General features: G+C 49.6%; 2 protein-coding genes and 1 long non-coding RNA gene across 3 annotated transcripts in view; 1 reads left to right on the plus strand and 2 right to left on the minus strand.

Annotated features, from left to right (window-relative positions):
* Window positions 1–439: 439 nt before the first annotated feature.
* FSCN3 (fascin actin-bundling protein 3) lies at window positions 440–8,074 on the minus strand. The gene is made up of 7 exons (XM_040472065.1): window positions 7,759–8,074; window positions 6,008–6,704; window positions 5,572–5,690; window positions 3,856–4,015; window positions 3,213–3,383; window positions 2,674–2,879; window positions 440–830 (listed from the first exon to the last, which is right to left on the minus strand). The coding sequence occupies exons 1-6, from the start codon at window positions 7,897–7,899 to the stop codon at window positions 2,674–2,676; spliced, it is 1,494 nt and encodes a 497-aa protein (XP_040327999.1). The 5' UTR covers window positions 7,900–8,074; the 3' UTR covers window positions 440–830.
* Window positions 8,075–9,539: 1,465 nt separating this feature from the next.
* On the minus strand, window positions 9,540–12,882 carry ARF5 (ARF GTPase 5). The gene is made up of 6 exons (XM_040472067.1): window positions 12,721–12,882; window positions 12,102–12,182; window positions 11,638–11,747; window positions 10,797–10,868; window positions 10,129–10,254; window positions 9,540–10,026 (listed from the first exon to the last, which is right to left on the minus strand). Exons 1-6 carry the CDS (start codon window positions 12,785–12,787, stop codon window positions 9,940–9,942), a joined length of 543 nt encoding a protein of 180 aa, XP_040328001.1. The 5' UTR covers window positions 12,788–12,882; the 3' UTR covers window positions 9,540–9,939.
* A 1,242-nt stretch (window positions 12,883–14,124) lies between these two features.
* Window positions 14,125–14,346, plus strand: part of LOC121028389 (uncharacterized) — a 59,655-nt gene continuing 59,433 nt past the window's right edge. Inside the window, exon 1 of the long non-coding RNA XR_005789205.1 lies at window positions 14,125–14,227. This is a non-coding gene — a long non-coding RNA (uncharacterized LOC121028389). The remainder of the gene's footprint in view (window positions 14,228–14,346) is intronic.

The raw sequence follows: 14,346 nt of genomic DNA on the forward strand, positions 1-14,346 counted from the left end.
TGACAGTGATTAAAATATTCCTTTCTAAATAAAAGTACTCAAGAGTCTATGTCAATAAAGACATTGATAGAGCATATGGTAGGTAGATGAAGGCCAAAGTTATACAGACGGTACAAGAACGATGGTCATTTTGGAAACTCTGTTTTGATGGAAAGAGTAGTGGACATTACAGTCCATTCTAGTTGAGGAAATTGAGTCAGAAACCCCAGTTGTGGGACCTTGGGCAAATCACTTCAGCTCCCTGTAAAAGGTGGGCAGTGATGGGGAAAGTACCTGTCTTGCCCAACTGATGAGATCAAAGGTAATGATAAGGTGGGATAATTGGTAAACCTCCAGGGTGGTGCTGAGGGAGTGTGCTATACCAGCATAAGGTGTTATTACCATTGCCCTGTGCCCATAGGATTAGTAATCATTCTTTCAAAACCAAAAGGACAGCTAATCATATCTGGATTCTTAATCCTTCAGGGCAAAACTGGCTCCTTATGGAATCACTGGAAAAAGTCTAGCGATTCTGGTGGGAATGGGAAAGATCATTGTAAGAACTGGTTACCATTTGGTGCCGCCTCTTCTGGATAGAACTTGGAGTGGTCTGGGGCCTCAGTCTCCACCCATATCCAGACCCCTTTTCTGTATTGAGTCAGATGCACACCAGGGTCTTGGGGGTGGCCTTTTGTGATGTATTGTCACTCGAAACAGGTGTTTTGCTAAACTGGGTAGGGAAAGTTGTGTAACAGATATTCTCATGGATTTGGACTCTGGGGTTCCTCTTGTGTTTAGCGTAGTAGTTTCTCCTGGAGGATTTGGATTTCTGTAGGTAGCATCCCATTGACCTGGGAAGGGAAGAGGAAATAGAAAGCTTCAGTCAGTCATTTGCTGAGCTTAGGCTTTTAAGAAAAATCTGGTAAGACCATCTGTGAAAAGAGACAATAAAATGATTTGTTCCATTCTTGATGAGGGATCACATAGATGCATGTGAAGTTAATTGATAGGAAAAGACAGTAAAACTTATTTTTTAAATCATATTAATGGCATAAAAATAGCATCAGAGTTCAAAGGGATACTAAATTCAACAGAAAAGATTTACTAAGAATTCAACAGGATTGGGGAAGACTTCTGATAGAGTAGAATGCGCTAGGTGCCAGGCTGTTTACTGAGCATTTTATAATCATTATCTCACATAACACAACAATCCCAGGAGATAGATATTATATTCCCATTTTATCCACAAGGAATAGGCTTTGTGAGGTTCATTTTTCCATGGTCACCAACAAGTTAAACTGATAAAAATCTAATTTTATCAGAACCCAGTTCTGAGTCCAAAAATGAGCTCTTAACCACTATGATACACTGTCTATTGGAATGTCAGGCTGGGAGGAGCCTGAGAAATTTAGTTAAATCAAAACCCTTCACGTAACAGATAAGAAAACAAGCCCAGTGTGATTTCATCCAGTTTGGCCATAGTAAAGGATTTGTGTAGAAAACTGGTAGAAAATGGAAGAAGGGAGTGAACATGTATTAGGGGTCTATATCCAGATTCATATTGTCACTTGACCGTCATACCACCCTATGAAGTAGATATTATTCTCACTTTACAGATAAGGAAACCAAGGCCTAGAAATGTTAAAGCAATTTCCCTAAAGTTCCAGGTTTATATGATACAAAAACCAAAGTTCTTCTTCCTACAACATCCTCATAACTTTCCAAGTTGAGAAAGCGAGGTCAGCTATGAAGAAACGGGGCTAAGAGCAGTGAAACGTCCTGAAGAGGTGTGAACAGGGAATGATGGATTGGAGGCAGCGCCTTAGGAAAGCAAACTTGGTGTGGAGAGGAGATTGAATAGGATGGACCTGAGGCAGGGGAGTGCTGCTGGGGCGGGGGGTTACTGCGGTGAAGGCTTTTGGTGACAAGCCTGGAACCAAAGGTACCAAAGGTAGTTAAGAAAGAGTAAGCCCTCAAGAGGCATAGTTAAGGGAGTACCCAAGAATTTTCAGGGTTTGGTAAAGGGAATGAAAGGGAGGAAGGAGACATGGTGCTGAGGTCTTGATCCAGAAGCATTTGAGAGGGCAGCCATGCCCTAGATGGCCATGGGGAGGGCAGGAAGGATCATCTTTGGAGGGGAGGGGAGGGGAGGGTGAGTCGGCTGATTTTGAGGGGATAGCAAGACAAAGTCAAGTCAAGTGCCCATCAGGAAGTTGGAAAGAGATGAAGGTAGAGTTCGGGAGGAGGGTCAAGGCTGCAGATGAATATTTGGGAGCCATTAGCACTCCAGGGATCCAAGGATGTAGGGATAGAAAGTGCATGGGATAGAAAGCATACCCTCAGAGTTACCTGTCTCCCCGAAACATGGGACAAAACTGCATCTTAACAAAGGAAGATAAACACACACGAGTACACCCAATTTTGTCCCCTGCAAGTTTGCTTGCACACTCGTGTCAGTGTGGCATAATAGTGAGAAATCTAGATCTGATTGCCCTCCTTTCTCTAGCAAGGCTGGGTTTAGAAGCCCTAAGAGGAAAAGCACATATCTGGAACAAATGTCTGGCATTGATCAAGTTGTGGGACAGACGTCAGCCCAGGGGAGGTGTTTTGGTCTCACTCTCACCCACCTCCCTTCCTTTCTTGCCCCTCAGTTCCTGCTCCCCCATCTCCAGGTCCTTGCCCATTTTGTCTTACCTAAAATTCCCAAATACACTCTTTGGTAATCTCCTCGCTGTCTGCCAACAGGGTGCCGCTTCGGTCGGATCGCATGTAGAAGCCATTGGGTGCCAGTACTGTGAGCAAGTTGCTCCCATGAAGCTCTATACAGAAGTTGAGAGCGAACTTTCCCCAAGGGCGAAAGGTGCCAAAGGACGTTATTGACCAGAAGGATCCACCCTGTGCTGAGGAGGGAAGACCTCAGGTCAGTGCCCTATTCAGGACAAAGTTCTCCAACAGTACAGCCTGAGGAGGCTCCCGGGAAGCATGCCAACCCTCCCTGACTACCCTACCCTGCCTGTGTTGGCAGGTCCCCCTACGGAAACACAGGAGGGCTGGGTTTTGTTCTGCCGACCCATTCTGGGGTTGGGGGGGGGGTCTTGAAGTGTGAAAACAAACGGAAACTCTGTTTCTCCTTTTATGGTGAGTAGGGTCTGAGCAGCAGGCCCTGAAGTCTGAGTTGGGGCCAAGGCAGGGCTAGACTCTGACCCCAGGGATGAAGAAGAGGAGCTCCTCACCCTGGAAGTGGTAGATGCCTTGGCGGCAAGGCAGCAGGTGAATGCAGTCAGGCTGATCCATATTGCACTTCATTAGGTCGTGTTCTGATGAGGTGCCCACATACCCATAACGACCTCGCAATACGAGGAAGGGACGGTTAGCTAATCGAATCCCAAATTCCTCATTTGGGCCTAAAAGAAACAGAAAGGAGTTATCTGGATGAGCTGCTTCTAGATGCCTTCACCGATAGAAGCAGGAAGAGGGGCCCTAATTGTAAGGTGTTGTCAATACTTTAACACTTTTTGAACACCTACTATGTGCTGGATTGTATGCTAGGTGCTTATGAAATGTTTGTGAAAGCACTTGTGGAACCCGAGAAATGTTGATGTTCTTCCTTCCTTTGAGATGTGTGAGCCTATTTAATCCTCACGATAATCCTGTGAGGCAGGCAGGTTGGATATCACTTCCCTTGATAATGGAGCCAATGAAACTGAGGCTCAAAGAAGTGGTTTGCCCAAGTGATGACAAAAAAATCAGTGACTCAGCAAATATACAGACCCAAATCTTCTGGCTCCAACTCCAGTGCTCTTTCTGTCATATCTCAGCTCCCTCTGAAAGCATCTCTGACTTGGAATAACCTGGCAGGAAGGCTGTTGTGCTTACCTGGAATGGTGGCTTTGGCCATCAGCAGGCCATTGTCTATGATGCCCAAGAAGCGTCCATTGGGAGCCTGCAGGATAATCCTGCCGCAGTTCCAGTGCATGTGGAAGAAGGTGCCAGACTCCATTGGGTGCCCATTAGCTACCACTGTCCTGTGGTGCCTCTGGAGAGATGATAGGGAGCAGAGAGGGGAAACAAGGACTGAAAATCTCAGCTTTCTTCCCAGCGTTTCTATTCCTAGACCCTTTCCCACATACCACCCACTAGCTTTCTTCATTCTCCCTACCCGGGGAGGGTATGCTTTATGCTTTCCCATCCTTTTTGGAAAACGTGTTGTGGCCTTAGCTCTTCCACTTCCCCAGTTTGCTATTTCCCAGAGCCCATTATTAAAAAGGGACCTGGATATCCATATGGAGAGAAATAGTCCTCAGCCCGGACTCCAAAATCATTTCAAAATGGATCATAGACATAAAAATGAAAGCCAAACAATAAAATGTCTCCAAGAAGACACGGGAAATTCTTTGTAACTTTGGGACAGGCAGTGATTTATTGGGATGAAAACTCACTAACCATTTATAAATGGAGAAATTGGTACCTCATCAAAATTAAAAACTTGCTGCTCAAAAGACACTTGTAAGCAAATGAAAAGGCAAGCCACAGACTGGGAGGAAACACAACACATATATTTGGCAAAGAACTTGACTTCAGAACATAGAAAGAACTCTCAAAACTCAATAATAAGATAAACAACCCAGTGACAGATGGGCAAAAGATGTGAACAGACACCTCACAGAGAAGATCTACAAATGGCCAGTAAGCACATGAAAAGATACTCAACATTATTAATTATAAGGGAGATGCAAATTAAAGCCACAGTAAGATGTCACTACATACCTACTAGAGTGGCTAAAATTAAAAAGACAGACATCACGATAAGGATGTGGAGTAATTAGAACCCTCATACATTACTGGCAAGAATGTAAAATTGCATACTCCCTTTCAAAAACTAACATTTTCTTAAAAATATAAATGCACGTTGATCACGTGACCCAATATTTCGACTGCTAGGTACTTGCCTTAAGATAACTAAAAATACAGGCCCACAAAAAAACTTGTACACAGATGTTCATAGTAACTTTATTCATAATAGCCCACACTGGAAACAACTCAAGGGTTCATCGACAAGCAAATGGATAAGCAAATTACGTTTGTGTTTATGAGTGCTAGTATGGAACACTACTCAGCAATAAAAAGGAACAAACCAGTGGTACACAGATCATGAATCTCACAAACGTTATGCTGATGGAAGAATACATACTGCAACCCCATGCGATTCCATTTATATGAAATTCTAGAATAGACAAATCTAATCTATAGTGACAGAATACATAAAAGGGAAAAGAGGGAATTTCTGTGGAGATAGAAATATTCTCTAACTTGTGATTGTGGCATACTTGCATAGGTATATACATATTTGTCAAAACTTATTGTATGCTTAAAAGTGGTACATTCTATTGTAAATAAATTCTGCCTCAAGAAAGTAAAATTTTTTTTAAGAGGCCCTATTGGATAAAATTGGGCCCATTGGTTGAAAATTGATATGGGCCTCCATTGTTCACTTCAGCACCTAGTCACTTGCCTTGAAGAAGGAAAAAGTACGTCTAGAATGAGAGAACTCAGGGATCAAGGGTTCTCTTGCTCAGAAGGCCAAGGTCTTACCTGGGCTAGGTAGCAGCCATTTGCTGCACGAAGCTGCAGGGTGAGGCTCTCGTTGTCACATTCAAACTGGAACAAGGACATTGGGGTTACGTGCTCAGAGGCAGCATATACCTCAACATCTGCAGAGAAAGAATATGTCAGAGGGAGAGTCTGGTCTCACCCTCAGTGTCAGCCCCTCCTCCACGATTTATGGCTGGGGTTCCCTCTGTTTGCCCCCCTCAGCTTTCATCCCCTTCTGGACCATAGGAGCTTGGAAAGACCCAGGCTACTTTCCCCTAAAGCCCATGACCCTGGCCTTATCACCCTGCTCCATGGCACAAGAGATCTTCTTGGGATCCCAGCACATTCAAAAATCTTTGCTTATCCCAAACATATTTTTCTCTTTTCAGCAGCCAGCTCTCCCTCCCTCCACAGCAGTGTTGAACCCAGCACTTGCCATAGATGATGGAGAGGAACTTCCGAGTCTTTGACCTGAGGCTGACCCACGTCGGACAGCGCTGTAGGATGAACCACTCCTCACCCCTATGGGGACTGGAGCCCAGGCCCAGGAGCAGACGTGTGCCCTGTGGATACAGTATGCCTCCTTCTCCATCGCTCAGTGCCACGAGCCCTCCAGGTCGCACTTGCATGTGAAAAGCTGTCTGTGATGAGGGTTGGGGGGCCAGCCGGTCTAAGTGGGACAAGAAGAAGTGTGTTGAGGTCTCCAGGTGGTAGCATCCATCTTGGAAATGCAACAGGAAGCCACATTCCTCCAGGCAGGGCACTGGCGCATCCACCCAGACGCAGCCCGTGGTAGGGTCAGCCCGGGCATAGCAGTGGTTAATGGGGCTGTAGAGGATCACATGGACATGCAGAGCTGGCCGGGGGGTCCACATGTGGTAAGCTGAGAGGACCCTGGAGTTGCAGAACACATCTTCACCATCAGACTCCAGATAACGACCACTAATAATGCACTGGAGAGTCCACTTGCCATTGCGGTGGAAACGCAGTAGGAAGCATCCATGGTGGCTGGTCCTTGGCCGGCCATAGGATAGACTGCCATCTGCCTCGCATAGGAGGTAGAGGCCCTGAAAGCTCCTTAGTCGTACAACAGCCTGTGCGTCGTGTTGATTGCTCACCAAGATCTCCCAGGTCTAGAGGCATTGGGAGGAAGAAGGAAATCAGCACTGCCACATGACTAGGCCAGGGAGCCCTACCACCATCACCCCTGGCATCACCCTAGAACCTTCCTTGGGGACCAACCACCTTCTCCTCCCCATCAGCCTCCTTGCGGTCAGCTCTTCCACCCTCTCATCCAACAGTAATCAAAAGATTTCAGGGGGCCTCTATTCCTGGAACCAGAGCGCTTCTCAAGATCCCAAGAGAAGCTCTAAATGCTTACTTCTTCCAGCTACCAGAAGGTAAACTTCCCTCTCTCTTACTTGGTGGCTTCCTTCAATACCTAATTTTCCAAGAAGTGTTTTGGTTTCAATGTTACTTTCCTCTTCCTCACTGTTGCCCCTGGAGAGCACACTAGCCACACTCCCATCCCCAAAGCCCACCTCGCCAGCATGGCAGGAGAAGAGCAAGACCTCTTACAGGTGGGTCCAGGCTCCAGGGATAAGGATGGGAACACACACAGTTGAGATGCAGTTGTCTGGTTCAGCTGTGATCAACCCTGTTCTAAACAAGGACCTTGCTACTGCCTCACTCTGTTGTACTGTTGCAGGGCTGCCTATACCCCTTTCTAAAATGAGCTCTCCTACGCTTGTAGAGTACCCCATCCCTGAACTACAGCCAGAACAGAATCATAGGCCTTGCCGTCACTCCACTTGTCCAACTTCCCTTGGACGCCCACAATTTTGTCTTCCAGCCTGGGCTGTTATCTCGCCTCTTTGTGATGACGCAACCACTCTGTATTGGGATGGAAGGAAGAGAGCAGCCAGGGAAGACTAGGAAGGAAGGGCTAACGCTTTGTCTGTCGGAACAGGTTTAGAGAGGGGGAGACGGAGCAGTGGAGACCTGTGACCAAAAGCCTGGGGTAGGAGGCTCTCAGCCTGACAATGTCAAAGGCTGGGAAGATGATTAGGCTGAGCGTGTACCCCTGCCACCACCGCGTGTGCGCACACAGACACATGGACACACGCATACGCTCACGAGAGTTTGGCCATTGGGAAAAATGGCTCCAGTACAGGTTTGCTTTGTTACCTGTCTCCGGCCCAAACCCCTCGCAGTAGCAGTGACTATATTCTTATATGTCTCATAAGTGAGGTAGGATCCTGCCCAGCTGATGAGCCCAACCCTTAGCTCCTCAGGCTTGGGGCTTTGCGTCCACTCCACGTCATCCATGGGGCCGGCACCACACGTGATGACTCTGTCCGGCCCAGCCTTCCCCCCAGTGGTGCGGTTCCACAGGCCATAGGGCCTAGAATCAGGCCTGTAGTACCCACCAGAAGACGTTCCCAGAGGGAACTTCTCAGGCAGAGGCTGGGCTAGGGCCCAGCGCCTCTGTGACCCGGGAGCATTGTGACTGTGAGGGCTGCCTCTTATCCATAGTGGGGAAAGGGCACTGGCACAGCATTGTCAATCTACAGCCCAGAGGAAGTGGGCCTAGGGCCTTGGGCATTAATCTCCTCACATCACTCCAGGCACCGAGGTCGGCTGAACGAAGACTGGGCATCAGAACTTTGGCCTGTACCAGTGATAGCCCATGACTACAGGCAAGTCCTTCTCCTTCTTCATGCCTGTTCCTCATTTTAATGGCAGGGTAAAAACCAACCTCTTTCCACCCTCCGAAATGAGTTCTGCTTGGCTCCCTTGGGACTCAAGTGTTTTTAAAGTTCAAGATATCCAAGAAAAATCGATTAACTTTTACAGCCCTTGGGAGGATGAGGCCAAAATGTCTCAGAAGGTGCTTTTCAGGAAGTGTGAGGAAACCCTACACAGATAACCATCAAGGATCAAATTACTCATATTTAATCAGAAAGGGCTGGCTTAGAGCAGGGTAAGGAAAATGCCCTAGATGGGGAGAGCACTGGGCATCTTCCTCATAATCCCCAGCCGCATTGCTGCTGGGCAGCCAGTGAGTGCTGGCCCTCAGGATATGAGCCCTTGCCCTCAAAGGGTTTCTGTTGGCCAATGGCCATTTCCTCTGTAGGGAAAGCCCCTACAGGGCTCATTTCCTACAAAGCTCATGGAGAAAATCAGTGAAGAACATGGGGGAATTGACAACATCAAAGGAGAAAGGCAAGAGGAAATAATGGTGGTGATGGTGGTCTTTGCTTAAGCTTTGCTGGGATTCAAAGAACGGGCAGAGTAAACCACACTTGGAGAATAGCCCACACTCCTGGTTCCATTCATATGCTTTCTTATTCCCCGTGGTGGGAATAGGGGAGTAGAGGGCAGGGTGGTCTTCCCAGGCAGAAAGAGTTCCAGTGCAAGGTGAGGAACTGTAATTTGCAAGGCCCTATCAATGTTTTACAGAAAAAGGCTAATAGACTACGGGTGACAGAATCACCTGGGTAATTTTTAAGATGCATATTCTTGGGCTTCACACTGGTCCTGATGAATCATATTTTCTAAAGGTTATCTCGGGACCCTCTTTTTAATAAATATCCCCTCCCCCTGAATTTTAATGTGCACAGTAACCATGAAGAGCCACTGCTCTAAGTAGCTAGGAGATGGAGAGGAACCGGAAGTGTGTGATTTATAGAATCATGAGGTAGAGCCTGTCATCCTCAGCAAAGGCCCCCTGGAATCGGGAAGGGAGTGGAACTTCCTCCACTGGAACCCCCGAAGTACTGTATCCTCAAGAACAAGGAGGGAGAGGCTGAGCTAGGGGAAGGCAGCGATGTGTGTGTGCGCGCTGGGGGAAGGGGTTGGCTGTGCAGCGTTAGCGTTTTGAGCCTCCCCCTGTCATATTGTCCCTTTGTACCCAACAACCCAGCCTCCCCCCAAACCCCCGCTTCTAAGCTACAGACAACACTGTGTACAAACCACAGCAAATTTATTACTCAATATCCAGTGCCACATCATAGCACCACCCGGAGCCCTCACCTTCCCTCCCCATCTGGCCCCAAGGGTACACCCAAAATGGAAAAAACAAAAGTAAACCCAGATCCCTGCTCCTCCTCTGGAAATAGGGGCCTTAGCCCTGGAGGTCCCTTCCACAGGCTCCAGCAGGCAGGAGAGTGGACCCCTCCGTGCCCGGAGAGCGAGGCTCCAGGCTCCAACGACAGAGAGAACATGCAGGCAGGAGCAGGAGCAGAGGCCTGTGTCTGTGGGAGAGGAGGAGTGGGAGGGAAGGGCACTGCCTGAGGAGTCCGGGAATCTGGTCATCCCGGGATGCACGCGGGAGCTTCCGGGCAGCAGGGGCCGGCCCCTGGTTTGCTAGCGCTTCGACAGCTCATGGGACAGCCAGTCCAGCCCATCATACAGGCCTGTGCCTTGGGTGGCACAGGTGGCCTGGACGTACCACTGTGGGGAGAAGGAAGGAAAGGTCAGTAGCAGGGAAGACAAGGGGATACCTTTCCTCCTGGCCCCAGCCTGTGGCTCCCCTGGGAGAGGCAGGACCCTCACCGTGCGGCTGCGCAAGTGCTGCAGCCCCAGCTTGTCGGTCAGCTCGCTCACGGGCATGGCATTGGGCATGTCCTGCTTGTTGGCAAACACCAGCAGCACCGCATCCCGCAGCTCGTCTTCCTGCAGCTGAGAGAGACGAAGGGGATGGAATCTGGAGCCCTAGCAGGGTCTCCAGGCTTCCTCTTCCCTGCTGTGGAGGGAGCCCCCCCTTCTACCTTCCAGCATATTTGTGGGGCATAATGTAATATTGTGCAGTCTGCTGCTGAACACAAGACGCAGAGTCATAAATCAGCTTGAGGCCATCTGGCCCGAAGTCCAGAGCCTTTTTCTAATGACTTGCCCTAGTCAAAGTGACAACATTTCCAAATGGAAAACCAAGAATGAAGAATGTAAGATGAAGTTTCTCTCCGCGACATATAATCCTCCTTTCCCTGCCGACTTCTCAGAGGCGAAGCTGTAAGAAATCAGTTTCCTGACAAGGAAAAAGTCAGTCCTATACTTTTCACCTGACTCAAATTCAAAACAGGGTGAGATACTCCTTGTGTCGGTGTCACAAAGAGAAACACGTTCAAGGCCTGTGAGGCATTTCCTGACTTTCACACTGGCACAGAGATCTCAGAGCTCTGCCTCCAAACCAGGGATCAGTTCCCAGTGCTCTGGGGGCTCACCATCTTCTGGAGCTCATCAGCAGATTCCTGGACCCGCTCTCGGTCATTACTGTCCACTACGAAGATGAGGCCCTGGGTGGGAAGGAAGACAGAAAGGGCAAGCAATTACTCCCACCTGGGACATAACCTAGTCTGGCTTCCTTCTTCCCATCTTTGTGTCCAAACCCTTCTCATCTAAACTTTCACAAGGCTCTGCAAACATCCTGGCACAAACTGGAGACACCCTGCCCGGGATACAGCCTCTGCCCTCAGGCAAGCAGTGTGGCTAGGAGAGGTGCAAGGGAACAGGGAAAGACTTGATGAGACTTAAATGAGGCAGCATGAGGGCGCCTGGCTGTTTCGGTCAGTAGTATGTGTGACTCTTGATCCTGGAGTTGAGTTGAAGCCCCACACTGTGGGTAAAGCTTACTTAAAAAAATAAAATAAAATAAAATAAATAGGGGCACCAGGGTAGCTTAGTTAGTTAAATGTCCACTCTTGATTTCTGCTCAGGTCATGATCTCACCGCTCCTGAGTTTGAGCCCCTTGTCTGGCTCTGCACTGACAGCACGGGTCCTGCTTGGGATTCTCTCTCTCAAAATAAATAAATAAACTTAAAAAAAAAAAAAAGTAAATAAGACAGGATGGACCCAGAACCCTGCTTGTCAGGAGAGTGTAGGGTGGCTAAGTCTCAGAAGACTAATAATGCCAGTTCTGAAGGACGAGTAGAGGCAAGCCTACAAACACAGATAGAAGGAGGTGAGGGGTTTTTTTCCTGGCTTGGGGGCCCAGCCTAGGCCAACATCTCAGTCTTTGCAGTCCTAACACCTTTTCTCGTGGGGTTGGAGAGCCCCATCCCCACCTGAGTGTTCTGGAAGTAGTGTCGCCACAGAGGCCGAATCTTGTCCTGGCCTCCCACGTCCCAGACTGTGAAACAAATGTTCTTGTATTCCACTGTTTCCACATTGAAGCCTGGAGACAATTGGGAAAAAAAAAAAAAAAATGAAAACAAAGTCCTGAAAGAAAGAAACTCACTAAATCTACGTAGAGTCATCAGAGACCTAAAACCAGGAAACGATCAAGTCTGCTGGGAACAGAACCCCAGAGGACCTGCAGTCCACAGACCAGGTGGGGCTAGGTCACATTCACCCAGCCTCGGCACTATCCAGCAAGTGAAGGTAACTGTGACCCACTTCTCAGGTAGCCGTGTCTAGTGTCAGGGTCAGCCCCTGCACAGAGATAAGGGCCTCAGGCAGAATCGCGAGCAGACCCAGAGAAGGCCTGCCGCCAGCCTCCCGCTCCTCCCAGGCTCGCCTCAGAACTCACCTATGGTGGGGATGGTGGTGACAATCTCCCCCAACTTCAGTTTGTACAGGATTGTGGTCTTGCCAGCTGCATCCAAGCCAACTGCAAAGGAGAGGGGCAGAGGGCTGGAGACGGGAGCGAGGGAGCCCTCTAGAGACCAGGGAAGGGGAGAGGCCAGGACAGCCGATGGAGACGGGGGCGGAGAGCCCCTGCGCCTGCAGGTGCGCGCTGTTATCTGCCTTCGAGGCCTTGAGGGCGGTCTGATGGTGAACACCAACTCCAGCCCCAAAGCGGGCGAGGGGCTGAAGAGGGCTAGTGGGTAAAGGGCATAAGAGGAGGGCCACGCTCCTTTTAAAAGTCGTCTCCAAGGGCGGAATCCTCCCTTCTTACCAGCCGGGCTGGGGCGTAGGGAGCTTCACCCCACCCAGGCCCGCAGCTCCCAAGCCCAGGCCCCGGGGTCGGCGCTGCAGACCGCAAGCCGCCCGAGAACAGTGACCCCGGCGGGGGGTGGGGGTGGTTAGGAGGTGGGTGACTCAGGGTCAGAGACCAGACTGAGCCGGGATCGGAGGGATGCGGGGGCGGGAGGACTCCGCGGGGGCCGACGCTCCGGTCCGGGCCGCGCGCGCTTGATCTGCCTCACCCATGAGGATCCGCATCTGCTTCTTCCCGAAGATCCGCGAAAAGAGCGCGGACACGGTGAGGCCCATGGCGGGGCCGGGGGAGGGGGTGCGGGCACGGACGCGGGGTGCGGGCTGGAACCGGCCGGCTGCTGGGGGATGGGGCGCAGCAGCAGAAGGAGGAGGCTCCGCCGCCGCCTCCGCGCGTCCCGGCCCGCCCTACGTCATCGCGGGCCCGCCCCCGCCAGGGCCCCGCCCCCTCCCCGCCCCTTCCCCACCCCCAGGCTACCTCTCCGGCAAATTCTGAAGCTAAGCGAGTCTCCGCATCCTTGCTGAATCCGGCGCCGGCTTTAAAGAGTGAAGGGTCTGGGTCTCTCCGTTTCAAGAGCGCTGGCAGGTCTATGGCTGCTTCATGGCAGCCCGAGCGGGGTCGAGGAAAGTCTACAGTGCTCCACACGGCCCCCGACCCCTAGCTTAAGTGGCCGGCCTTTCGGCTTTGGTTTGTCGCGTCCAGCCCACCCTGCGCTCTGGTGTAGCTAGCTTTTGCGAATTAGCATTATCGACTGTATGCACCACCCTCCGAGGGGAGCGGAAGGTCGGTGCAAGTATCTTATTCCTCTGTTTGGCCCTCTCAGCGCCCAGAGAGAGGCTTTGAACGTGGCAGGTGGTTCAAGTGACCCTAGAATCTCGAGAGGAGTGCGCCGGAGGTGGAAAAAGAAGGTGCCCTAGTGCTAGCTGGACTTCTTGTTTTTCCAATAAGCAGAACTTTCTCCTGCGTGCTGGAGAACTCCACCTTCGCCTCCATGGTTCCAGACACAACACCTTTCAGTTGATCCACGCAGCTTTTCTGAAGCTTCTTTACTTTCCCACAGACCTGAGAACCCGGATTTTTAATGCACACCTATCCAGGATTTTATGAGACTCTTGTGGCCCTAGACTCCAAGAGCTTCAGAAGTAATTTCCCCACTCAGCAACAGAGGGGAAATAGCAGGAAAGGAATTTAAGTTTCTTCTATGAGAGAGGCTGGGTCAGTGCCTGGCACATAATAATGCTTAGCAAATATGATACTTGCTGGTTTGAACGGACTAAAAGGATGCTCACTGGAGCAAGGACAAGCGATTTGAAACTGGATTGCCAGTTGACTTCTGGAATCAATTGCTTATGAACTGGACATGGTGAGGTGAGCTGAGAATCAGAGAACCTTCATTAATTCACCTATTCAACAAATATTGAATGCCTACTATGTACCATTGTTCCAGGTCTCAGTTCAAATATCAACCCCCGCGCCCCCCTTTTGAGGGTTTGGCTTCAACAATCCTCATAACTTGTTATTTTCTGTAAAAGGAGACCAATATCTGCCCTATCTCATGAGGTGATGGTGAATATTAAAATTATGAGACTATCTGAATGTTCTGTATGTTTCAGGTGGATGTTATCTGGGCCACTAAGAAATTGGGTCTGAAAATACCTCCAGGGTCTGCCCCAAACTGACCTGAAAAGTCTGTAAAGAGAATACACTTTGGGTACCAGGTAGGAGTGAGTCTAAGACTTTCCTTTACTCTTTAGCCATATATTTGCATTCCTAAGAAGGCTTTTTACAAGCTTTGAAGAGTGCATTTAAAAGAGTTCCAATATAATAACACAACTAG

This window comes from Herpailurus yagouaroundi, unplaced genomic scaffold (genome assembly GCF_014898765.1).
Source record: "Herpailurus yagouaroundi ecotype Mexico unplaced genomic scaffold, PumYag 100, whole genome shotgun sequence".
Lineage (NCBI taxonomy): Eukaryota > Metazoa > Chordata > Mammalia > Carnivora > Felidae > Herpailurus > Herpailurus yagouaroundi.

Coding starts and splice junctions, on each gene's coding strand:
- FSCN3 (XM_040472065.1), bottom strand. CDS start 7,899: ATGGATGACGTGGAGTGGACGCAAAGCCCCAAGCCTGAGGAGCTAAGG. Junction 5,691..6,007: donor GTTCCTCTCCATCATCTATG/GCAAGTGCTGGG, acceptor CTTTCTCTGCAG/ATGTTGAGGTATATGCTGCC. Junction 4,016..5,571: donor ATGGCTGCTACCTAGCCCAG/GTAAGACCTTGG, acceptor TCATCTCTCCAG/AGGCACCACAGGACAGTGGT.
- ARF5 (XM_040472067.1), bottom strand. CDS start 12,787: ATGGGCCTCACCGTGTCCGCGCTCTTTTCGCGGATCTTCGGGAAGAAG. Junction 12,183..12,720: donor GCAGATGCGGATCCTCATGG/GTGAGGCAGATC, acceptor TCTCCTTTGCAG/TTGGCTTGGATGCAGCTGGC. Junction 10,869..11,637: donor ACTACTTCCAGAACACTCAG/GTGGGGATGGGG, acceptor CTTCCCACCCAG/GGCCTCATCTTCGTAGTGGA.